Source organism: Mirounga leonina, unplaced genomic scaffold (genome assembly GCF_011800145.1).
Source record: "Mirounga leonina isolate KUSES-001 unplaced genomic scaffold, KU_Mleo_1.0 Mir_154, whole genome shotgun sequence".
Taxonomy (NCBI): domain Eukaryota; kingdom Metazoa; phylum Chordata; class Mammalia; order Carnivora; family Phocidae; genus Mirounga; species Mirounga leonina.
The window spans coordinates 65,120,875-65,146,333 of NW_023270389.1; the positions used below are offsets into that span (position 1 = coordinate 65,120,875).

Consider the following 25,459-nt stretch of genomic DNA (forward strand, 5'->3'; position numbering starts at 1 on the left):
GAAGCTATTTTTATAAAACTATCTTTTTTCATGGGGGAAGAAAGTTCAGTACAAATATGTTGACTTAAAACCCAAACTCAATTTTTCTAGGGAGGTCTTCAGTAGATGAGTGACTATATTATAGTCTTAAATATTATTACTCTAAAATATTTTTGGTTTTAATTTTCACTGACTTGAATGATTTGGGAAGGTGACTGGTCTTTCTTTCTTTCTTTCTTTCTTTTTTTTTTTTTTTAAAGATTTTATTTATTTATTTGAGACAGAGAGAATGAGAGAGACAGAGAGCACATGAGAGGGGGGAGGGTCAGAGGGAGAAGCAGGCTCCCTGCCGAGCAGGGAGCCCGATGCGGGACTCGATCCAGGGACTCCAGGATCATGACCTGAGCCGAAGGCAGTCGCCCAACCAACTGAGCCACCCAGGCGCCCGTGACTGGTCTTTCTAAACTTTCTTTTCACAAAGTAAAATTGACTATAGTTTATGTAATAGACTATAGTAACTATTGTTATTTGTCTGCCTGGCAAGATTTCCCAACACCTTTCTTGGGTTAATATTTCCTGCCCTAGGAGTCCTTCCCTGGGCTATCTTGATTTGCAGCCTAACGAGGAACATCGTTGCCTCTGAAGCAGGTGCTATAGGCATATGAAGGCATGTGGGTGGGTAGGAGGGTGGGGGACATGGCCATCTTCTCCATCACGAGCTGAAGGCTCGTAATAGAAGGATAAAATCAAGTAAAGCCAGAAATGAGCAACATACGAGCTGACAGTGGTAGTGAAGCCAGTGTGCTAGTGAGTGGGCAAGGAGAGTGAGACATTCCTTGTCTTCTTTCCAGTTCCAGAAGGTCCCTCAGGTCCAGATCAATCCCTTTGATTTTTGAGGTACTCCATTATCCAGAGCCTCATGAACTAGGATATTCCCTTTGGATGGTAAGTGAAATGTAGAGTTTTGTTTCTGATATCTGCAACCCAACGAGTCATACACAATATAATGTCTTTGTTAATTCTATTGCATGAGGTTGCATGTAGGACAATGGTTCTCACACTTGAGCATGTATCAAAGTCACCTGTGTGGGGAGGAGGGCTTGTTAAAACAGGGCTGGGCACCATTTTTGGAATTTCTGATTCAGTCAGTCTGGGGTGGAGCCCTGAGAATTTGTATTTCTTTCTTTTTTTTTTTTTAAGTTTTATTTATTTGAGAGAGAGAGAGTGCGCACATGCACGAGTTGGGGGGGCAGAGAGAGAGGGAGAAGCTGCCTCCTGGCTGAGCAGGGAGCCCAATGCAGGGCTGGATCCCAGGACCCCGAGATCATGACCTGAGCTGAAGGCAGACGCTTCACCAACTGAGCCACCCAGGTGCCCCGAGAATTTGTATCTCTAACAAGTTCTCAAGTGATGCTGATGCTGCTGGTCCAGAGACCACATTTTCAGAAACGCTGTTGAAGTGTTAACACAGACCTTCATACAACCACAGCTTGTAAGTAAGGGGCAGCCTAATTAAGCAATGAATCATTGAAAGTATTCAAGTAGCAGCTGGGTGAAAATTTTTCGGGAATGCCGTGGGAGGGAATTTTTTCATTGTGTGAAAAGTTATATCACAGGAATATTTTATAGTTTTTAAAAATTTCTTCTAGGTGGGAGCAAAGGATTAAAAGAACACTCCATCTGGTTCTTCCAAATAACAGAGAAGCACAGGAAAACGGAATGTGTTCCTGCCACAAATTCAGACTTGTTCAGTAAAGCAAGCACTGTGGTGTATTTCCACATTGACTTAAAAATCAGAAATAAACATGCTATTGTTTATGCTGTTCTGTAGTAAATCAGCAAACACACATGTAGCCCCAATTCAAGGTTGCTAATAAAGCCGATTTATGTCCCCACTTCCAAAACCCAGGTCACAACTCTACAAATTATATAACATGAAATATTACATTATATACATGATATGTACATGATTATATACATGATAACTCTAGCCAGAGCTTATTTTGGAACATATTAAAAATTCTAACTTAAGAAGGCAATAGATTTTTACTAGCTTTGGAAGGACAGTTCTATTACCATTACCAATAGTTAAACCTAATGGTTAATCCACCAGAAATATCATGTGGGGAAAAAAATCTTTTGCTTCCTTTTTAAATTTTTGAGAAAGAACAGAGCGTATTGAACAAATGTGATAATGAAAATCGTATAGCTTTACTACGTATGGTTATATTTTCATTGTGCTGCAATCACCTTTCAGGATGATTTCTTTATTTCTAGCATGGGAATTGTCCATTTTTGAGTAATATACTCAAGCTTACATGCTGCTGGTTGAACCAGGACACACATATGGATTGTGGAGCACTGTCTTTGATGTGCTGTTGTTAAATGTGTTGAGTATCACCTCTGAGTAACCATTTCTTAGAAACCATTCTTAAAAGTACAAGTGTCAGTAGTAATTCTTTGATAAAGAAATGAGACACAACAGGTTACTGTCGTTGTGTTTTGAGACTTCAAAAGTTCAACCAGGCTATATTAGTCTTAAGATACTTTTTATTTTTTTATTTTTTAAAATTTCTTTTATTTCTTTTTTAAATTTTTTTATTATTAAGATTATTTACTTATTTATTTGAGAGAGAGAACGCACGAGCAGGGGGGAGGAGCAGAGGGAGAGGGAGAAGCAGGCTTCCTGCGGAGCAGGGAGCCCGATGTGGGGCTCGATCCCAGGACCCTGGGATCACGACCCGAGCTGAAGACAGATGCTCAGTCGACTGAGCCACCCAGGTGCCCCTTAAGATACTTTTTAAAAAGAAACTAATGAAAATGAAATAAATATCAACATGCATGCTTTGAAATTATACATATATGGATCTGTTACCTACTGGTTTTGTCACTTGGGCCAAATCTCCAGATTCCTCAAGCTCCCACAAGCTCAGTTTTCTCATCTGGAAAATGCAGTTTCGATCGGATGTTCCCTGTATTCCTTTTAAAGCTAACATTCCAAAGTCTTGTGGGGGTGGGGAAGCATAATGATTCATCAAGTTTTCTTTAAACATATCTCAGTTTATAGAAGTTCCTAGAATTCAGGAATTGGATCCGTTCCATACCTTTCTTTAAGAAATGGAGACACAGAGAAAATGAGCAGTATGGAACTGAACTTCACAGGGAGTGGTTACTTCCTAAAAGAGAAAATCTGAAACGCTAGAGCAGGGCGGAAATCTGTGTATCAGAACTGTGGGTGTGTTGGAGAAGTGGTTGGGGAAGATTGGTGTGGCTCGTTATTTACGGAGGTCCTCCTTTCTCCAAAAGCAGCAGATCGCTGTGGTTTCTCCATGGAATCTCACCATATGCTCTGTGGAGCTACATTATTAACTCTTTTATATATGGGGAAATGGAAATAATACAAGACATTTTTGAAGGTTTATGCAATGAATCAGGGTTAAAAATCAGATTTAAAAGCTTGAAATTTCGGGGCTTGAATGTAGTCACATGAGTATAGTCATGTGAAGACACTGGAAGATTTTTTTCTTTAAGATTTTATTTATTTAAGGGGTGCCTGGGTGGCTCAGTCAGTTAAGTGTCTGCCTTCAGCTCGGGTCATGATCTCAGGGTCCTGGAATTCAAACTCCATATCAGGCTTCCTGCTCAGCGGAGAGCCTGCTTCTCCCTCTCCCTCTGCCCCTCCTCCCTGCTCTCGCTCTATCTCAAATAAATAAATAATCTTTAAAAAAAAGATTGTTTATTTATTTATTTGACAGAGAGAGAGAGAGCACAAGCAGGGGGAGTGGCAGGCAGAGGGAGAGGGAGAAGCAGACTCCCCACTGAGCAGGGAGCCTGACACAGGACTCGATCCCAGGACCCTGAGATCATGACCTGAGCCGAAGGCAGATGCTGAGCCACTGAGCCACCCAGTCATCCAGATACTGAGAAATTAAAGTAGAGGGCCAATGTTAGCTGAGTTTTCTTTTTTATCAACATGAAAGCTAATTAACTTTAAAGGAAATAATTGTGGGGGAACGTTGGGGCCTGACTACTTACAAAAGAAACCATTCAAAGCACGCTGCCAGCTCACTTCCAGCTGCTGTTGAAAATCAAAAACTTGGGGCGCCTGAGTGGCTCAGTCGGTTAAGCGTCTGCCTTCGGCTCAGGTCATGATCCCGGGGTCCTGGGATCGAGCCCCGCATCAGGCTCACTGCACGGTGGAGAGCCTGCTTCTCCCTCTCCCTTTGCCTGCCATTCTGACTATCTGTGCTCGCTCTCTATCTCTCTGTCAAATAAATAAATAAAATCTTTAAAAAAAAAAAAAAGAAAATCAAAAACTCAGAATCACAAATGAAATTTGGTATGGTTAAGTATAAATCAGCATAATTTGTATGAGCGCAATTAAAATGACAGGTAAACCGTGTGTTGGTAAATGCAAGATAGAGAAGGTTTTGTGCAAAGGAGAGTCTCTATACGTGAAGTCTGAGTTTCCTGGTTTGAAAGGGATTAACTAAACTCAATAGAAGTAAAGCCAAAGAAAACATACACTTCATCTGTGGAGACAGAGAAAATGCTTAAATTTCTCTTGGTGATGGCATACAGCTACAGGATAATCAGGTCCTTGCAGGGATCTGTTCTTACATATTCACTTAATAATATAAAACACCCAGTCTTTACCACTCTGTTGAGACTACTGGCATAATTCACAGCAGATAAAAGAAACACATCCTTTGGCAACTTTTGGCTCACTATCCAGAGAATCTGCTGTTTGATATATTTAATAAAATGGTGAAGCTTGATATTGAATTTCTACAGAGCAGAAATATCCCAAGAATGCTCAGAGAAAAAATAAATAAGAATATGATTCTAGTAGAGGAACTGAAACAAACGTGAAGATGGAGGGACATCAAAGTAGAAATAAATTAGACTAGTTTCACATTCTAAACATTTTAAATTACTGGGAATTTATTTTATGTTGGCATCAATTTGGAAGATCATACATCTGCAAATCTATAATATAATATAAAAAAAGAATTGTTTATATCTTAAAATGGATTATTAAAATATGCTTGGATATGCCATATTGTCGCATTTAAAAATGGATTCGTACAATAATTGTGGCTATAGCAACTGCTTTGATAAAGCCTAGAGTTTGGGCGTAATAAATTTACAAGTCTAGGGGAAAGGGAGAGAGGACCCAGAGTAGTGGAAGGAGATTCAACAGACCGTGCCTGCAGCCTATGAGATGGTCAGCAAAATGGAACTTAGAATGAGGCTCTGTAGGCTTCCTTCCACACCTTGTTATTGCTTATCCAGTATCTTCCTATGGCTTCACATGTCTGCCCAAAGAATACAGTTGCATTAGCTATATTTTCTTACTTTCTGTGTTCTTGGTGCTCTGGCACTGGCGGCCTTGCAGACCTGGGGAACTCCCCCTTCCAGGGTTAACTGATTCCTGGAGATAACAACTTGCCTATCAGCACACTTTTGATATGCAAACCATACCCTGCCACCCATTTTCTTTGACCACACTTCAGTCTGGGACACTATTCTGTCCTAATCACCACGGGGCCAGGTACCAGACAACTGGGCATTATCCCTACAGCCCAGAGCCTGTCAAAAATCATTCAGACTGTTCGATCATAAGTTTGTAGTGCTTGCTTACCTTGCTTCTCCCGTTCCTTTCTGTGTAAAGCACAATAAAATATCCTGTCCACAGTTCCCCTCTCCCTGCTTGCTCGTCTTGTTTTGGTACTTCTCTGTGTGGACCTGCATGGTGTGAGATGGTGCATGTCTCCTATTCCTACGGGATTGTGAATATAATAAAAAAAAAAAAATTCTTCCTTCGTTGCAATCATTTTCGTGTTTCATTTTCATACCTGCTCAAAACAAGTACCTTTGTAGAACAATTGTGTTATGCAAATATACTGAATTTTTCAACTATCCACATAGACTGTTGCAACTTAACAGAGTTTTCTGAGGTTGCCTGTTAACCTGTTATATACTGCAGTCCCCAGGACACCTTACCCTCACTATCTTCACTCAGTATTAATGATGCTGTGGCTATGATGTTACAGTGGACTGTTCTGGATGGCCCCACAAAATTTCCTATTCTTTTGGAAAATGAGAAATTTTTCCTTTCTCCCCAGATTAGTCCTTTGTTAGGTGCCACACCTTTCTCTGTCCAATGGATGAGCATGTAATCAAAATAGGTCAACATGATTTAAAAATTATATTTTTTAAAAAAACAGTCAAAAAGCAACAGTTGTGGGATCAGCGAGGGGGAACATTTACAAAATTATATTTTTTTAAAAAAACAGTCAAAAAGCAAAATAGGTCAACATGAGGTAGGCCTTTGAACCTATTTAGGTTTGAGGCTACTCAGATTTAATTTGAATTTTTACTAGGAGTTGGGGCCAAAGCTCCAGTCAATGATAAAGTAACTTGCTGTATTTTTTGAGCATATATATGTCTTGGGAATCTCACGAACAAGGGTGGAATTTGGGATTTGGGGCAGTCCTGGCGTTCTAGTCAAATATCATCCTTAATGTCACATTCTAAGGTCAGACAGTACACATTATCTGTTGTTTCCAGCCGCCATCCATTCTGGATGCTTAGTCTTCATGCCCAATGCCCTGTGGGTTGGCCTTTTGACATCTGAAATATCATCTCTTATATCCTTAACATCATACCCTTGTGTCCTTAACCATTATAGCATCATACCCATGTAATTTTTTAAAAAGATTTTATTTATTTATTTGCGAGAGAGAGCAACAGAGAACATGAGCGGGGAGGAGAGGGAGAAGCAGGCTCCCTGTGGAGCAGAGAGCCTGATGTGGGACTTGATCCCAGGACCCTGGGATCATGACCCAAGCCGAAGGCAGACGCTTAACCCACTGAGCCCCCCAGGCACCCCTCCCCCATATAATTTTTATGATCTATGTGGTAGGTAGGGAAATGGCCACAAATTTCCTAGTTCCCCATATCGAGCCCTTTATCATGTGTCTTCTTCCATTCCGAGGTGCAGTCCATTTTCCCACTCTCTGAATCTAGGTAGTACCAATGATTTTGCTCTGGCCAATATGATATGGCGGCAGTGAATGCTGTGTCAATTCCAACACTTTTAGAGGCCTGTGTGCTTCTCCTTGTTCTATCGGGACTCCTGCCTTTGCCATGTGAACAAGTCCAGGCTAGCTTGCTGGAGAATGTGAGACTGTGTGGACGAGAGCTGAGTCAGCTCAGTTGTCCTAGCTGAGGCTCTGGACACATGTGAGAGCCCACCCATTGCTGACAAAACTGATCTGTAGTTGGCCACAGATGCACAAAGGAACCCAGCAGAAGAACCACTAAGCAGAGCCTAAGCTGCTGGCTCTAGTGTCGAGAGCTATGTAAAAGGTTGTATTAAGCCGCAAAATTTTGAAGAGGTTTGTTATACAATAGCAACAATCGCTGACTCGTGCAATATATTATTTATTATTCATAATAAAAAATAGACTTATCTAGCAATAAAGCCAAACTTGAAAAACAACAAGATTCGTGGTGCCTGGGTGGTTCAGTCAGTTAAGCGTCGGACTCTTGGTGTCGGCTCAGGTCGTGATCTCAGGATCCTGGGATCCAGCCCTGAGCCGAGCTCTGCCCTTGGTCTGGGAGTCTGCTTGAGATTCTTTCCTTCTGCACCTCCCCCTGCTCATGCACGCTTTCTCTCTCTCTCTCTTTCAAATAAATAAATAAAATCTTAAAAAAAAAACAAAAGCAGTAAGATCCGTATCACTGGGATCTCTAAGCAGAGGCTTTGTGATTCCTATATCATGCCTGGGAAATAATGATCCTAGTAGCATTTTCAATTCCATGATTCCAAAATTCTGCATCACAATAGTTTGATTTCTCTATCATTCTAAATGCAGATAAAACATTCAAAAACATATTGTTCTTTTCTTCCCATACATGAAATGTCTGTATGTTGCCATGAAAATATCCCAAGTTAGTAAAGAACCTGTTGAGTATGGACTGAAAAAAGCCAACTGGTCGTGTGCAGACAGAGTAATAGAAGTGATAAATTCTGATGCAGAGGCATCGACTTCTAAGCCATGGTTGTGTCTTTAATATCTTCCCACTGTTACTGCTGGACCTCAGGAAATTCCTTACCCTTGAGTTTTGGTTTCACGATCAGTACGATGGGCATGATGATCCACCATCCTGAGACTTGGTGTAAGCTAATCACATATTCCTTCTAAAGAGTGGAGAACTCAAAATAAATTATGTATACATATAAAGTACTATCACATGAAGAGAATAAATCTCTTAAGCAGAAAATCTTAGTAAATATATCACCTAAGGCATGAATATCCCCAAATAAAGGTATTGTTGAAGAAATAATCAGGTTAGAACACAAATGATCAAGCTGAATTAATCATAAGATATTAACTACTATAGACAATTGAAACTTACGTCTACACAGAAACCAAAGAGAAACAGGAATTATTAGAACTTCCGAGAGAATGATGTAAGTGAGTGGTACTAATAGGGCATCTACAATAGTTAACAGCTCGGAGCCAAGTTTCCAGACAAAGTCTTGCTTAGTCATCTATTAGATTTTAATTTTTTTTCCGAAATAAAAGGAATAACTTGTCTGTGCCACCACATTTCATGATGTATATTTGAGGATTATGTGTATTTCACATCCATAATTGTTTACATTCTCATGATTCTTTAAAGTGTTAATTGTGAAAACACACAACCCTAAAATGTACCGTCTTAACCATTTCTAAGTGTACAGTTCAGGAGTATTAAGTATACTCACATTGCATTCTGGTGGTTTCTTTACTTTTTTTTTTAATTTTTAAAATTTTATTATGTTATGTTAGTCACCATACATCATTAGTTTTTGATGTGGTGATCCATGATCCATTGTTTTCATATAACACCCAGTGCTCCATGCAGTACATGCCCTCCTTAATACCCATCACCGGGCTAACTAATCCCCCCTCCCCCCTCCCCTCTAAAACCCTGTTTGTTTCTCAGAGTCCATAGTCTCTCATGGTTCATCTCTCCTTCCGATTCCCCCCCTTCATTTTTCCCTTCCTTCTCCTAATATCCTCCATGCTATTCCTTCCACAAATAAGTGAAACCGTATGATAATTGACTTTCTCTGCTTGACTTATTTCACTTAGCATAATCTCCTCCAGTCCCATCCATGTTGATGTAAAAGTTGGGTATTCAACCTTTCTGATGGCTGAGTAAAATTGCATTGTATATATGGACCACATCTTCTTTATCCATTCATCTGTTGAAGGGCATCTCGGCTCCTTCCACAGTTTGGCTATTGCAGACATTGCTGCTATGAACATTGGGGTGCATATGGCCCTTCTTTTCCCTACATCTGTGTCTTTGGGGTAAATACCCAGGAGTTCTGGTAGTTTCTAAAGAATTAAAGATGGATGAAATGTTACAAAGGTGGGAGTAACAGAAAAATATTTTAAAGCTCCTGCATATATGTGAGCTTAAGGCCTTGAACTGTTGAATCAAAAATGTGGCCAAACTGTGACTCTTATTTTGTAGGAGGACTGTCCCTGGGAATGTTTACACAGAGGCTGCATGACTCCTGAATTGGGTAAGATAATGATTTTTCCAGCTCAGAAATGCCTGTTCATGTGTTCCCTGATCACGTATCCCCTCCCAGGTCTATGCCCGCACACTGCAGGGCCCACTGTGTGAGGCTGGATGAGCCCGTGAGCCCTCAGAATCCTGACTGTGGTTCCCTTTTATGGCATGGTCAGACACCACTAGGGACCTGGTGAAGCTTCTCTTCATTCTGTCACCACAGACTTCGGTATCAGGCAGACTAGGTCCTGGTTCCAGACCTGCCACTACTTTTCACACTTGTTTCCTCATCTGGAGATAATAATGCCACCTAGTTGGGAGGGATGTGATGAGGGCCAAAGAAAGGATTCAAGAAGAATGTTGAGGATGGACTCCCCATGAAATGTTTGCTCTGATTTTTCCATTCCTCATCACACTGTGGAGTGTCCCAGGCATAGACCTTTTCTTCATCCTTCTCCCCATCACCAATTGTTGGAAAAAATGACATGCTTGGCCTTCTTTTCGTTCAGCCTGGTCCCTTCTGGGTGAGGGAGTTCATCTAAATCTACATGCATGGGCTAGTCAGGGCTAACTTCATGCTAGCTGTCCCAACTCATGAACTTCACAGGAGCATACGTGAAATCATGCATTTCTTCCCACCAAGACTGGTTATGTCTAATAAGTATTTTAAAATCTATTTTTATTTATGATGATGATGACTTAAGGGAAAAGAAGGTAGCGGGAAGGTAAGGGAGAAAGAAGGGAAAGACAGAAGGGAGAAGGCTGGGAAAGAGAAAGGGTGCAAGAGGGGGTAGAGAAGGTAGGCAAAGGAAAAGGGGGAAAGATGTAGATAAATAGAAACTGCCAGGAATGTTACATTGGCAGAGCTTGAAGTGAGGGGAGGGTAGAAACAAGGTGGAGCGAGGAGTTGCTGAAGAGAGAATGGTTTGTATTCTCAAACCTCATGGAGAGTGAAGTGTGGTTGGCATACAGTCAGCCCTCAGTATATGTGTGCTGAATGAGAGTGTGTAGAAGGGACCGAGGCCGTAGCTTCAGTCTAAAGTGTCACTGAGGCACACGCTCACCACCTGATCGTTCTTCGGGCTGAGGATGTTATACCCTGGTTGTCTCTTCTAATGACTTTCCTTTAAAAGGCCAATCTGCTTATAAGGAAGAAATCATTGTCCGGACTTTAGCTCAAAGTAGTAAATATCCTTACACTAGTGGTCAGGTCAATCCCAGCTTTAGATTGTATCTGGCCTGTGAAAGATGTTCCCCAACTTCACCCTAAGCCAAAGCAGTGGTCAGACTGTTGAGGTGTTAGGCATCATGGTAGGATAGCAAGGGGGATAGTTTTAGGTGGGTGGCATCAGCCCATGGCTGTCCCAGTCCTGGCAGCACACCAGCACTGATTACCCTCAGGCTCCGCTCCAGAGAGGACCTGAATAGGGCAAGCCCAGCCTTACAGCACACACCGACAGTTCTGACCATCAGGTAGCAAGGTCCACAGGTGGGGTCTAGTGGACCCAAAGTAACATTTAGCTCCCAGAACCTCGGAGAGCTTCTACCCAACCCCTAGTCTATCTGGTCAGTTCATGTGTCATGCCCATCTTGGCATCTTGGGTTTAGGTTTCTGTTCCAATTCTCTGCTGAAACTGGAGTCTATCCCTTCTTCACCGAGACCCAGAACCTCTCACGGGCTCATGCCTCTGTCTCCCCTTCTCACCTCTTTTACTAACCAATGCCACCCTAACCCAGAAGGACCACTATCATCTATAATCTCGACATCCATCTGACAACCACCATTGCTTCCTCTACATGGCTACACCCAACCATGTCCTTGTGGAATCAGCCACTTGAATGTTAAATCACCTACACAAGATTTCATTTAGCCATGGTTGGATTTGGTTATTGGTTCTGCTGTCCCTTCCTGGAGGGGCCTGATTCTTCTGTCCTGGCATGCTTCCCACAGCACTGAAGTTGGCTTTTTCTTTTCTCCCTATTTGGAAAAATCCCCTCTGTTCTGTTGTGTGAGTAATCCAAATTCAATTCAATTTCTCAGGTAAATGTCTCTATTTCTTCACCTCCTACAAGCTAACCTTCGTCTTCCAACGAAAAGGACACTAACAATATTGTGATACCTTTGCTTACAATTTATGTCTTTGGGGGATTTGTACAGTGAAGGTTGAACATCATCCACTTATACTTTGTGCTCTGTTCCTGGTGCAGTTTGGGGGCTTGCTAAATGACTATTGATGAATGAATACTAAAACAGCTTAATAATGGTTTAAAAAAACTGGGAATGGTTGCTCTAGTATCCTGGTTAATGATTAGCTACTGCTTTTGTGAGACGGTTAATTCCATCCTAAGTGTGAAGTACTAATGAGAACAAAGTAGTGATTGTTTTTCTTCAGACATTATTATTATCTGTTATTCTTTTTTAAAAAATATTTATTTATTTATTTTTATTTGAGAGAGACAGAGAGCACGGGGGGGAAGGGGCAGAGGGAGAAGGAGAAGCAGGCTCCCCATTGAGCTTGGAGTCTGACTTGGGGCTCAATCCTAAAACCCTGAGATCATGACCTGAGCCAAAATCAAGAATCAGCAGCCCAACTGACTAAGCCACCCAGGCGCCCCTATGATCTGTTATTCTTAAAATTACCTATTTTATTTTATTTTTTATTTTTAAAATTTTAATTCCATTATAGTTGACCTAAGTGTTAAATTAGTTCCAGGTATACAGTATGGTGATTCAACACTTCCATACATCCATACATCACCTGGTGCTCATCACGACAGATGTACTCCTTAATCCCCATCACCTGTTCCCCCCCTCCCCCATTCCACCCAATCCCTTCTGGTGACCAGCAGTTTGTTCTCTAGAGTTAAGGTCTGTTTCTTGATTTGTCTTTTATTTTTCTTTGTTTGTTTCTTTTGTTTATTAAATTCCACGTATGAGTGACATCATACGGTATTTGTCTTTCTCTGACTGACTTATTTCACTTAGCATTATACTCTCTAGCTCCATCCATGTTGTCACAACTGGGAAGATTTCATTCTTTTTTATGACTGAGTAATAGTCCATTGTATATACATACCACATCTTCTTTATCCGTTCATCTATCGATAGACACTTGGGCTGCTTCCATAATATGGCTATTGTAGATAATGCTGCTATAAACATAGGGGTGCATGTATCTTTTCAAATTAGCGCTTTTATAATTTTGGGGTGTATACCCAGTAGAGGAATTACTGGATCATATGATAATTCTATTTTTAATTTTTTGAGGAACTTCTGAACTGTTTTCCACTGTGGCTGCATCAGTTTCCATTCCCACCAACCATGCACGAGAGGTCCTTTTTTCTCCACATCCCCGCCAACACCTGTTGTTTCTTTCTTTTTTTTTTTATTTTAGGCATTCTGACAGGTGTGAGGTGATCTCTCATTGTAGTTTTGATTTGTGTTTCCCCGATGATCAGTGATGTTGAGCATCTTTTCATGTGTCTGTTGGCCATCTGGATGTCTTCTTTGGAGAAGACAAAGTAGTAGTTTATTACTGCTTAGACAATTTATTGTTATGTAGAGAAATTATCTGCTCCACAATTATACATGGTAGCTTGCACTGGGCTCGTCATTAAATAAATCATGATCTTCTCACAGGCAGGGTGAGCAAAAGGGTGTGGATGGTTCAGAGAAAATTCAGCTCCATTGCTGAGATAATAAACCACTAATGATCAATTGTTTATATAGGGTAACATGTTATCATTATGAGAAACAAAATTTCAAAGAACAGGATTATCTAATGTTACAGTAGAGAAAAAGAATTTGTCTCTTCTAACATCAGTCCCAAATATTCTCTAGCTTTTTCTCTGACCTGTGCCAAGCTAGTATCTGAAGAAGTGGTTGGAACGAGTCCAAGTTTTAATACCGACAAAGTTTTTTATATTGTTTCTTATCGTCTGCATGGACTTTTGCCTGTATTTTATGACATTGGGGGCCTTTTTTATTTGAGGAAAGCCCCTCTTGATATCTCAGATTTAATTTTCCTGAATTCTCATTTCCTTTATTCTCATGAATGCCTGGGGTGCTCCAGATACCATCCTATTTGTGGGTTTATGTCTTGATACTTTTTATTATTATTATTGTTACATTTTTTATCCTGAGGAACATTGCTGACAGCGCCTTATTTCATTCGGCTTTTAAGTGCTGATGCTGCTACCCTCTGGGTCAGAGAGAGGTCACAGTCTGTTCTAAAACATAATCATGGGCTCCACCATATGACTGTGGGTTTAATTAGTCCACTGTACTGGTGTGGAAGCACTGAATCTTCTTGCTGAATGGAGCCTGGAGAGTACATCTGTTCTGGGCCTTTTACCTTCTGGCAGGTGGATTCCAAACTATTTAAGAGAAATGGCTGTTGAAATTGGTTTGAAATGAACGTTTTTAAGGCCTTCAGAGATTACAAGTCCACCATCTCTCTTTGTGTCTGATTTTGGGGTTTGCCATCCTGAAAATGAGTTTCTCTGTCTACGTGAAATAAATTCCATTTTAATAAAACTATTCTCTTTGGTTTAGCTCTTCTTTACATGGGAAATAATTGACCAAAATTCCTGCAAGAGAATGTCTTCTATGCTTTAAGGTTATAATGAAGTCATTTTAGTTTTCCCTTCTTTTGGTTAGACAATAGGGCTTAATCCAATTATTAATAGGTAACTGATATAGTTTCTCTTAGCTTTGCTATGAGGTAGTTAGCAAAGCATTTCAGCGCTCGGACTTTCTAATAATCTCAACTGGGTAGAAATCCTGACCTTCCTGTCTGTCAGCTCTATAGAGGTTATAACCTTGGGAAAGCTACTTAACTTCTCTAGTCCTCAGTCATATGGAAATGTTACGGACTGAATGTTTGTGGCCCCGCCACCCCCTCTCCCCCATTCATACATTCAAATCCTAACCCCCAATGGGATGGTCTTAGGCGGTGGGGCCTATGGGAGGTGATTAGGTCACCAGGTGGAGCCCTGCTGGGGGTGGGATCAGTACCCTTATACAGGACACGTGAAGAGGTTGCTTCCTCTCTCTCCTTGGCTCTCCACCATGTAAAGATACCGATGAGAGGATATCCATCTGCAAACCAGGAAGTGTGCTTCACCAGGAACCGGATCCACTGGCATCTTGATCTTGGACTTTCTGGCCTCCAGAACTGTGAGAAACAAATATTTGTTGTTTAACACCTTCCTCCCCCCCCCGCCCCCTCACCCCCAGTCCATGGTAATTTGCTATAGCAGCCTGAGCTGAGGGAAATAATTGTAGTTTCTGCCCTATTGAGTTAAGATGATTGCATGAACGTAAGATCCTCAGTTTGGTGTTGACATAGAAGATGCTCAGTGTTAGCTGTCACTGCTGCTTGATGTCCACAGTACGGCAGAGGACACTGGTATCCTGTCTTGTTTTCCCAAACTTAATAATACCCAAAGTTTGGGCGCCTGGGTGGCTCAGTTGGTTAAGCAACTGCCTTCAGCTCAGGTCATGATCCTGGAGTCCCGGGATCGAGTCCCGCATCGGGCTCCCTGCTCAGCGAGGAGCCTGCTTCTCCCTCTGGCCCTCCCCCCTCTCATGTACTCTCTCTCATTTTCGCTCTCTCAAATGAATAAATAAATCTTAAAAAAAAATAATACCCAAAGTTTTTTTTTTCTTTCATTTTAAAAATTTTGTAGACAAACCATCTACCTTTCATGAAGAAGAGGGTCTTTGTTACTTCATGCTTTAGGAATTTGGGGAGTTGTAATGTTAGGATGATAGGATTCTTTTTTTTTTTTTAATTTAACTTCAATGAACCAACATACGGAACATCATTAGTTTCAGAGGTAGAGTTCAGTAATTCATCATTTGTGTATAACACCAGTGCTCATCACATCACGTGCCCTCCTTAATGCCCATCGCCTAATTACCCAATTCCTCCCCCCCCCCACCTCCCCTCGAGCAACCCTCAGTTTGTTTCCTATAGTTAAGAGTTTCTCATGGTGGGGCGCCTGGGTGGCTCAGACGTTAAGCGTCTGCCTTCGGCTCAGGTCATGATCCCAGAGTCCCAGGACATGATCGGGTCCCACATCGGGCTCCCTGCTTGGGAAGCCTGCTTCTCCCTCTCCCACTCTCCCTGCTTGTGTTCCCTCTCTCGCTGTGTCTCTCTCTGTCAAATAAATAAAATCTTTAAAAAAAAAAAAAAGAGTCTCTCATGGTTTGTCTCCCTCTTTGACGACTTCTCATTCAGTTTTCCATCCCTTCCCCTGTGATCCTCTGTGCTGTTTCTTATATTTCACATATGAGTGAAACCCTATGATAATTGTCTTTCTCTGATTGACTTATTTCTCTCAGCATAACACCCTCCAGTTCCATCCATGTCGATGCAAATGGTAAGTACTCATCCTTTCTGATGGCTGAGTAATATTCCATTGTGTATATATACCACATCTTCTTTATCCGTTCATCTGTTGGTGGACATCTCAGCTCTTTCCACAGTTTGGCTATTATGGACATTGCGGCTATAAACATTGGGGTGCACGGGCCCCTTCAGATCATTACATTTGTATCTTTGGGGTAAAAACCCAATAGTGCAATTGCTGGGTCATAGGGTAGCTCTATTTTTAACTTCTTGAGGAACCGCCATACTGTTTTCCAGAGTGGCTACACCAGCTTGCATTCCCACCAGCAGTGTAAGAGGGTTCCCCTTTCTCCACATCCTCGGCAAAATCTGTTGTTTCCTGACTTGTTAATTTTAGCCGTTCTGACTGGTGTGAGGTGGTATCTCATTGCGGTTTTGATTTGTATTTCCCTGACGCCGAGTGATATGGAACATTTTTTCATGTGTCTGTTGGACATTTGTATGTCTTCTTTGGAGAAATGTCTGTTCATGTCTTCTGCCCATTTCTTGACTGGATTATTTGTTTTTTGGGTGTTGAGTTTGATAAATTCTCTATAGGTCTTGGATACTAGCCCTTTATCTGATATGATAGGATTGTAAAGACCACTTCTTCAAGGCACTTGATGTACGTGTCATCAAACTCCCAGCAGAGGGGGAGCTCCACTGTCTTCTCAGGTAGCATTTCTTAGAAGGCAGCTCAATGGGGAGGCTCTTTCCTTAGGGAAATGCCTCTTCATTTCCCTCTTAGTTAGGAAGAGACAGTGCCTGCCCCCAGTTCTCTGAGGGAGTTACACGATACAGATAAAGCCTGGGAGAAGGTAGCACACGGTCCCTGGTACTAGGTGCTGATGAATCAGATAAAAAAAATAAATGTGGGAGTTATCAGCATTTATATTTTATTCTGGTGACTAGCATAACAAATCACCTCAAAACATAGCAGCTTAACACAATCATTTTATTAGATTCATGGATCCTGTGCATCAGAAATTGGAAAAGGTATAGTAAAGAGAGCTTGTCTGCTCCACAATGATGACTAGAGCCTCAGCTGGGAAGACTTGAGGTCTTGGTGGGGGTGATTGACAGCTGGCGGCTGGAATCCTCCAGAGGCATCTTCAGTCACATGTCTGGCAGTTGATGCTGACTTAGTGTCTGCATGGGGTTCTTTTATGGCTTGTGCTCCCTCCTAGCATAGCAGCCCTGGGGACTGCTGGACTTCTTAAATTGTTGAACTTCTTACATGGCAGTGCAGGGTTCTCGTGATGGTATTCCCGTGGACCAGGTGAGGCTATGTGGCTTCTTATAGCCAGCCTGGGAAGTGAAATGGTCACTTCTGCTACCTCCTACTTGTTACAAGGGAACCACTAAGATTGGCCTAAATGCAAGGTGAAGGGATATAGACCCAACCTCTCGATGAGAAGAGTGTTGAAGAACTTGTGACATGTTTTTTCAAACTTCATATATAGTATTTACATTCTTAAGCCTAATTGAGATCATTTAAGGGAATGGGTGTAGCTAGAAGAGAGAGAAGGCTCAAAGACTGGTCCCTTGGGCATCCCATTTTTAGGAATCAGAAAGACAAGGAGGACCTGCCAAAGAAGACTGGGAAGGAGTGGCCAGTGAGGTAGGAGAAAAGAGAGCGTAGAAGCAGAGTGAAGAAAAGCTTTTAGTTAAGGTGGGGGGGGTGATCAGTGCTGTCGAGTACTGCTAAAAGGTCAAATGAAAAGTGGACTTAAGATCAATGGCCATTGGCTTTGGTAACATGGAAGTCACTGATAACCTGGGGCAGAGCAATTTCCATGTATGATAACTGGATTCTCCAGTTCTCACTTCTTTAGCTGCCAGCCCCTGGGTCTCAGCCGTGTCACCTCCAGTGCCACCTCAGGCCTGAGAGGAACACACTGGCTTTGCAGGCTTGGGTTTATCATCACGCATGGCCGTGGCGTCTTGCCAAATGTTTCCTGCTGATGGAATTTATGAGAAGACCACCTCTCTTCTTAATGTTCAAATTTCCTAAATAGGTCAAATAGTGAACACTATCTGTATCGTAATGTTTGACCCAAAGCATATTTCTAAAAATTCCATTTATGGTAGAGCTTGTTTATATAGAGCTTTAATGAGAAGTTTAAGCAAGAGATTTAAAGATAGGCAAGATCCATTGATGAGCAAGTGGGAAACATTAGTCTGTGAACCTAATTAAACTTGCCCTAGACGAGTAGGGTTTGTTTGGTTGGTTTTTTAACCTTTTTGAGGGATTAAAAAAAAAAGCAAAATAAATATGAAAAGAGGGGAGTGAAAATTGCTATGTTAAAACCAGGCACTTCAAAACCCACTTAATGTTTGTTCAGAGATAAAACGTTTGTTTTATCTTTCTTTTTAAAATAGTTTGGGTAAAACCTTGCTCTCCCCTGTTTGTTTCCTCAGCCCTGCTATCACCTATGAAATCATTTCCCAGAATTAAGATTCCCCTAGCTTAAATACACAGGTGATTTCTGGTTTCCTGGTTGGACCCTTAACACATCATATTTGTTTCCCTCTTTTGCCTGGATGTCAATTTCTAAGGCCCAAATATGTGAACTAACAACTCCGTCTCCCTGCTTCCTGGTTACAACGGAATTCTGCAGACTTTCAGACCTCACTTGTGTAGTGGTTAAAACCATGGGCTCTGGGGCTCCCTGGCTGGGTCAGGCGGTAAAGCATGTGATTCTTGATCTTGGGGTTGTAAGTTCGAGCCCCAAGTTGAGTGTAGAGATTACTTAAAAATAAAACCCAAAAAATAAAAATAAAAAAAATAAAAAAATAAAACCATGGGCCCTGGCATGAGCTGGGTGGACCTGGTGTTGACATGCAGCTCCTCAGTCACTTGCTAGCTATGGATCTAAGTTCCTTAGGCCCCCTTTTCTTGTCTATGACATGGAGATGATAATTTTTCTATTTCCTATGCTTATGATTATTGAATAGAATAATGTGTCTAAAGGACTCAGGACAGTATTTACATACTGCCAGTGTTCTATAAAGGAAGCAATTATTAATTATAAAGTCTTCCTTTTTCATAACGTAAGCCTTTGCCCTTGGTGTTACTCATGTTGGGAGCCAGTTGTGAAGTGAGGACAAGCTGGGGTTTCAACCTCAGAGGGTGGTAAACCAAGTCGATCATTTGTGGGGTCAGGATGTGCTGGGCAGAAAGGGGATGTGATGTGGCATGGACCTTGCTTTGAGCCCTGTTCTTCATCATCGAACCTATGGTTGTTCTGGAGTAAGATGCAGCAAGGTAAGAGTGGGGTTGTTTGTTACAAATATTCGCTGATGCATCGATTCTCTTGCTCTTAGGTCAGAATCGGAGGATTAGATAGATGAATAGAGCTTGCATGGGAGACTAGGCTTAATGACTCCTGTCCTGTCCTATTCTTTTCACTCTCCTATCTTCTGGTCCCGACCCATCCTCTTCCTTTTCTGAACGGTCCGAATAATTCCCGGCACTTTCATATAAAACTTCTGATGATGATTTCAAAAAGATTATATTTGTGGTAGCATACATCTGATCTGTAGGCCCCCAAACAGAATTTCACAAAGACCTCCTCCAGGCTCCTTTCCCAGAGAACACCGTGCCACTCTTGCTTCGCAGGAACACTTTAAGTGCTGTGGGGTTGCTGGGGCTGTGCCTTTCTTTGGCTTAAGACCGGTTTCATTAACAAGCATGTTCACACTTCAACCGGAACATTTAAAATAACACCCGCACAATGTGTTTAGTGTCTAGTTAAATATTAAGTCTCTGAGCTTGAATTATTCAAGCCAAATTGATTGGGTTCAACCTTCTTCCTTCTCTTTGTGCCTTTTTTTATTAAATAAAAATAGGTCCTCCCCTTTACTCTCTAAATAATGTGGAAAAGGTTATTAAGCAACCATCAATACCCTGGACTGTGGGTGGTACCCAAGTGCTAACAGAATAGGTAGAGAGGACTGGCAGCTTGACTGTTCTGTTAAAAAACATGTATCTGTATCTCACATACTTCCATTGTTAATCAGCATTCATGGAGTCCTAACATGTTTTAGCTTCTCTCTTTTGAACTCTTCTTTATAGTTATTTTCAAGTTGGATAAGTAGGTGTCTTGGAGTCAGTTCTATGGTGGAAAAATAGAAGAAATGGCTTCTTTCTTGGCTTCCCCACCTCAAGGTCAAATGGAACTGTTAAAATGTCTTGGCTTTACTGTTAGAAACCTTGCTGTTGAAGAGCATTTGTTGACCTGAAAAGATGTTTATAGTATATTGCTAGGTGAAAAGAGTGTGGAGGAGGAGGCTATAAAACTTTCATTTTGTATAATTTTTTGTTAAAATGCGTGGAAAGAAGGTTTGAATAATAAACACCAAAATATTATTATCTGTGTTAGGATTAAACATTTCGCTTCTTTTATTACTTTTATAATTAGACAAAACACACATATAAAGACGTCATGGTTAGAAATGATTCATCTTTTGTCTAAGAGTCTCTCATGTGTCAACAGCACATGGGATATAATACCGTCCTTATTTAAGTCAGGCCAGTGTAGACTTCGAAAGCGTAGATTTCACGTGAAATTCATAGTGTTTTGTGAATCACAGCAACTTTAATTTGTTAGCTTCATTTCTTACACTTAATTTCTAGTTGCTCCTCAGCTTCCATATTATTAAGATGTAAAAAGATGCAATTGTGGGCATTAACAGAAAACAACTGGCCCACGGGCATAGGCAGGGAATATAAAATAATTGTATTTTGGAGGAAAATTATAAAGGAGATGGCAATTTTGAGAGGAAATGATAGAAACGCAGTGACCCAGTTTGGTGATACATTTCACTGTGGGGCCTTCATGAGAAATTTGTAAACAGAGCTCTCCTAAAACCAAGACTCGAAAACACCTGGAAGGCCCTAAATGCTTAAATGCGTCAGGGGCCATAGCAGCTGAAGAACTTGCCGCTGCTGCCCTGCGTCTGCGGTGCTACTGGAGCACGCGCGTGCGGGTGCGCGCGTGCGCGCACGCCGGGGCCGGGGGTTCGATGCCCGCGGAGCACGGTTCGGACTCCCCGCATCTGCTGAACCCCTGTAGGTGGTAGCACTGGCGGGGGATGAACAGGCAGCAGCTGCAGTGGTTCCGGAGGAGGAAAGCCAGCGCTGCGCGTAGGGAAACTTTCGGGACGATAGATGGGCATTGTGCCCTTGGCACGCACTCTCCCGACTGGGAAGGTAGCGCCCACGAGTGTGTCACTGCATTTGTCCTGGGAATGACACACGAAGTGGTGTAATTAGACACCAGGGTAACTGCTAGTCGGTTGAGCTCGGGCACCGCATTTGGGGGGCGGGTGGTGCGCAGGTAAGGGGTGGTGAGAGAGACACGGTCCTCCGCAGGTCTGGGGGAAGCCGGACGCCGGCAGTTCCTGGCCCCCCCCCCAAACCCCGAGCAAACGTGCGGGACAGGTGGTGCTCCGAGCTTGCCGGGCGAGGCCCGACTGCCATCCGCACCAGAGGCCTCCGTGGGTCCTCTCGCATCACTGCGTTCCAAGTCGCGGCGGTCGCCGCGGCGCCCACCCTCCCGCCAGTGTGCAGCCGCCCTCGCCCCGGCCCGCGTCCCGCCGGGGCCTCGGCTCCGCTCCGCGCGGCCTCGGGACCGACCCAGGCTGGGCCCGCGGACTCGGACTCGGGCGGGGGCGGGGCGGGGCGGGGCGGGGCAGGGCGGGGGGCGGCGTGCGCCCGCGGCCGGGCCGCCATATTGGATCCGGGCGCGGCGGCGCGCCTCGGGCCGGCGCGCGCGGCGGGGGCTGGGGGAGCCTCGCGGAGACCAGGGCGCGAACGCGCTAGGCCGGGAAGGCGGGGGAGGGGTGGGACGGAGAGGAAGGGAGTGGTTGCGAGCCGGGCTGCCGCAGCCTCTGCTCGCCTCAGCCGCGGCACCAACCCCTCCTCCTGCGCCTCGTCGGGGAAAGATGCCCTTAGCCCCCGGGCGTGAGGAAAGGGGAGAAAGAGCCGGCCGCGTCCTCTGAATCCAGACCCCCCCCCGTCAAACCCCCGCCCGCCCCGCGCCAGGGCGTCGGGAACCTCGGGGCGGCCGAGGGGGGAGAGCGGCTGTCCGCCCGGCGCGGCGCAGGCCCCCGGCCGGCGACCCCCGCCATGGGGCGGGCGCGGGCGGCCGAGTAGCCGCAGTCCCCCGGAGCCGGGGCGAGCGCCGCCGCAGCCCGCGCTCCCGGCCCGGTTGCGCCGCGCGTCAGGCCCGGGCAGACGCTGCGAGGGAGATGAGGAGTTTCGTCCGGATTCCGCGGGACAGACGACTCGCCGCGGGGCCGTGAGGAGGAGGACGCCGGGAGGAGAGAGGAAGAGCGTTCTCCGGGCGGGACCCGGGGGGGCGGCGAGCCGAGGGGCTGCTTCGGGGACCTCGCCCCCTCCCTGCCCGCTGCCGCCGCCGCCGCCTCCGCCGCGCCGCCGCCGCCGGGGCGCTCTCCCAGCGGCGGGCGGCAGCCTTTGCAGCAGCGACTTGCTTTTCCCTCCCCCATGTACCTTCTGGGGCTTTCCTCCCTTTTCCGTCTTCCTCCTTCCCGGGAAGTGAATTGCTGATGCGGATCGGACCCGATTCATTAATGATGCAGCCGGATTCGTTGCGGGATTGTGTTGCACGAGTTGAATTTTGAATGAAGGAGAAGAGTTGTATTTTGTTGTTTTCTTCTTTTTTAAAGAAGTCCTGACTCTTTGGTTCGCTGTACTTTTAATTATTATTTTATTTAAATATACGACTTAATTGTATTCTTCTTAAGATGTATAGAAGATCTATTTTATGGTAACTTTCCCTCCCAATACATGCATCTGTGCGGGATCGAAGACGCTTCGGTAAAGGGAGCTTCCTGGCGTGTTGGGGTGTCATTCAGCACCGGCCGTGCATGACAGTTGTGTGCAGGACGAGGGGTTTATTTTTAAAACCGCACCTTTTAAAATTTAGGATCAGATACTCGTAGTGCAAACCGTAATACTCATTGAAGGGAAAAGCGGCGGACCCCGAAGCAAACATGTCTGGGGAAGTGCGTTTGAGGCAGTTGGAGCAGTTCATTTTGGACGGGCCGGCTCAGACCAATGGGCAGTGCTTCAGTGTGGAGACGCTGCTGGATATACTCATCTGCCTTTATGATGAATGCAATAATTCTCCGCTGCGAAGAGAGAAGAACATTCTTGAATACTTGGAATGGGGTGAGTCTGTATTTTTCAGTAAGCTCCCTTTAGGTGGGCATTGGGATTTAATTGTTGCAAGGGAGGTATCATGAGTAGGCTGTCGACTTTGTCATTAGTGTGTAGATAGGCAGATATATGGTCCGTGTAACATATTTATAACCTAGACTTAAATACATAGTGGATATGGTAGTACATTTAAATGTATATACAGTGAAGGAATAGTTACCAGTTATTCAAGATTTTTTTTAAGTTTTTGGTAGATATTTTCCCAAGTAAAACCGTGCTACTCAATTATTGCCTTGATTTAATGTGGAATTTAGGAGGAAGAACTTCTGTTTTGAGGTCAACAGTAAGAGATTTTGAATAATTCTGTGATGAGCAAAATGGATTATTGCTCACAGTTGCCTAACGAGTGGCGGAATAACACAGATTCAGTTGAAAGGTATTTATTGGTGGAAACATTCCTTCCCAGACTTTGGAAATCGCTCTTGAAATGGGAGGAGATAGTGAAATGTCTAGGTCAACAGGAACTGGAAGGTGGTGATCGCTGGGGTTTTATTTCATCTCCATATGGTACAAAGGAAACTACTAAACATGGACTTTCCAAAAATTGTCATGTTTGTAAGATAGCATGACATAATTGTTAAAAAATTTTGTGATAGTAGTTGGTGGAGAATGTTTGGGAACAGCTCCCACTTGAGGGTTAGACGGACTATACATTTAATGCAGATCTAAACCGGTTAGATTTTTGTCTCTATTTCCCTAAATAGAGATAAGATTTAGAAGACCCGCTGTAGTGCAGTAGATCAGAGATAAGCACTGACGCTCCATGTGACCTTCTAGCTTGAAGGCTTGGCTTAAGTTCTGCTTCCCACGTTACACGCGAGCACATTCCAACACCCAGTGGCTCTCTGGTGGGAGAACACGCATCACCATCCACACCTGTGTTGGTACATTAGCTTTTGAGGGGTATTAGCTAAAGAAGTGTTTTGTACCATTGGGATATTAATAATTTTAGTTTGTTGGAAAGTGTCCTAAAATGTCTTTGTTCTCAAGTAAAGCTTTATTTTCTTGAAGTAAAAGTCAAGTGGTGATTATTTCGTTCATTTATTTTTTTGATTTGAAATTTATTAAAAATTAGTTTGTCAGGTAAATAACTCATTTAAGATGGCCTATATAATAACTTTATCCAACTTGCCAGTATCAGAAGTTTTCTAGCAACTTGATGTCATGAGGTGTTTAAAAACTGTGTGTATGTGTGTGTATTTATAAGTGAACAGATGATTTTTACAAACAGACTACCAGGCTCATACTAGGAATGTAAGAATTCTAAACCATCTTCTCTCTTAAGAGTTAGACAGTTTTGATCGACTTTGGTACTGGTTTTGTATGTCTTTTATTTTTATGCGTAGAGCAAAATATTTTATAAAACGTATGTCGTTTTACATTCCATGTTTCCTAAATTCAGAGTTTGTTTGTTTGTTTATTTTGAAAATTTAAAGAAAAGGTTTACGTACTTCTAGAATTGGGTTCCATAGCGACACTCTTGTCTATGATCATGATTGTCATTTAGTAACTGTTCTTTCTCATCTACAAAATGATGAGAGAACTCTATGTACCAGTAATAAATATAATTTTTAAAATTATAAAAGAAAATTGTATCCTTAATTGCCTTTTGGTTATTAAGAGTTTACATAGTAGTTTTATGCAAGAAGGTATTTTGCTGTTTTGCCAGAATAATTTATATTTTTCACCAAAGATGTTTTCTTGGATTTTGTTTCTTATATCTCTATTAAAAAACCTTGCTTATGCATATTTAGTTTTTAAATCTTTTTTTTTTTTTAAGATTTTTTATTTATTTATTTGACAGAGACAGCGAGAGAGGGAACACAAGCAGGGGGAGTGGGAGAGGGAGAAGCAGGCCTCCCGCTGAGCAGGGAGCCCGATGCAGAGCTCGATCCCAGGACTAGATCCCAGGACTCTGGGATCATGACCTGAGCTGAAGGCAGACGCTTAACGACTGAGCCACCCAGGCGCCCCTAGTCATGCATTTTTAAGTGTGAGGTCTCAAAAATGGGAGTTATCAACCACAGAAGTTTGATAAGGACTAAGAAAAAGTTAAGAATGGAAAAGCTGTCAAAAGATGTATCTTGAGTAGTAGTATTTATTATTTTTAAGTTATTTGAGAATTTAGGTTAAGAATGCCAGTCTGTTCTCTCCATATAAGTATTGAAATAGGTCAGCTGTTATTTGTGTCTGAATTGATTACTACATTTTGGGGACACGTCCTGTGTTATTCTTATCATCTAACATTATGTAAAAAACA

At 42.9% G+C, this 25,459-nt stretch overlaps 1 protein-coding gene across 10 annotated transcripts in view; it reads left to right on the forward strand.

Annotated features, from left to right (window-relative positions):
* The first annotated feature begins 22,090 nt into the window (after nt 1-22,090).
* CDC42BPA (CDC42 binding protein kinase alpha) overlaps nt 22,091-25,459 on the forward strand; it is a 338,932-nt gene continuing 335,563 nt past the window's right edge. For 6 of the 10 annotated variants that reach the window (XM_035011002.1, XM_035011006.1, XM_035011001.1 and 3 more), the window contains exon 1: nt 22,974-23,151. In XM_035011002.1, coding sequence (XP_034866893.1) covers nt 22,974-23,151 — 178 coding nt within the window. Of the gene's footprint in view, nt 23,152-25,459 lie in introns of all 10 variants that reach the window. The other 4 variants (XM_035011004.1, XM_035011008.1, XM_035011000.1 and 1 more) reach the window with 3 other exon arrangements.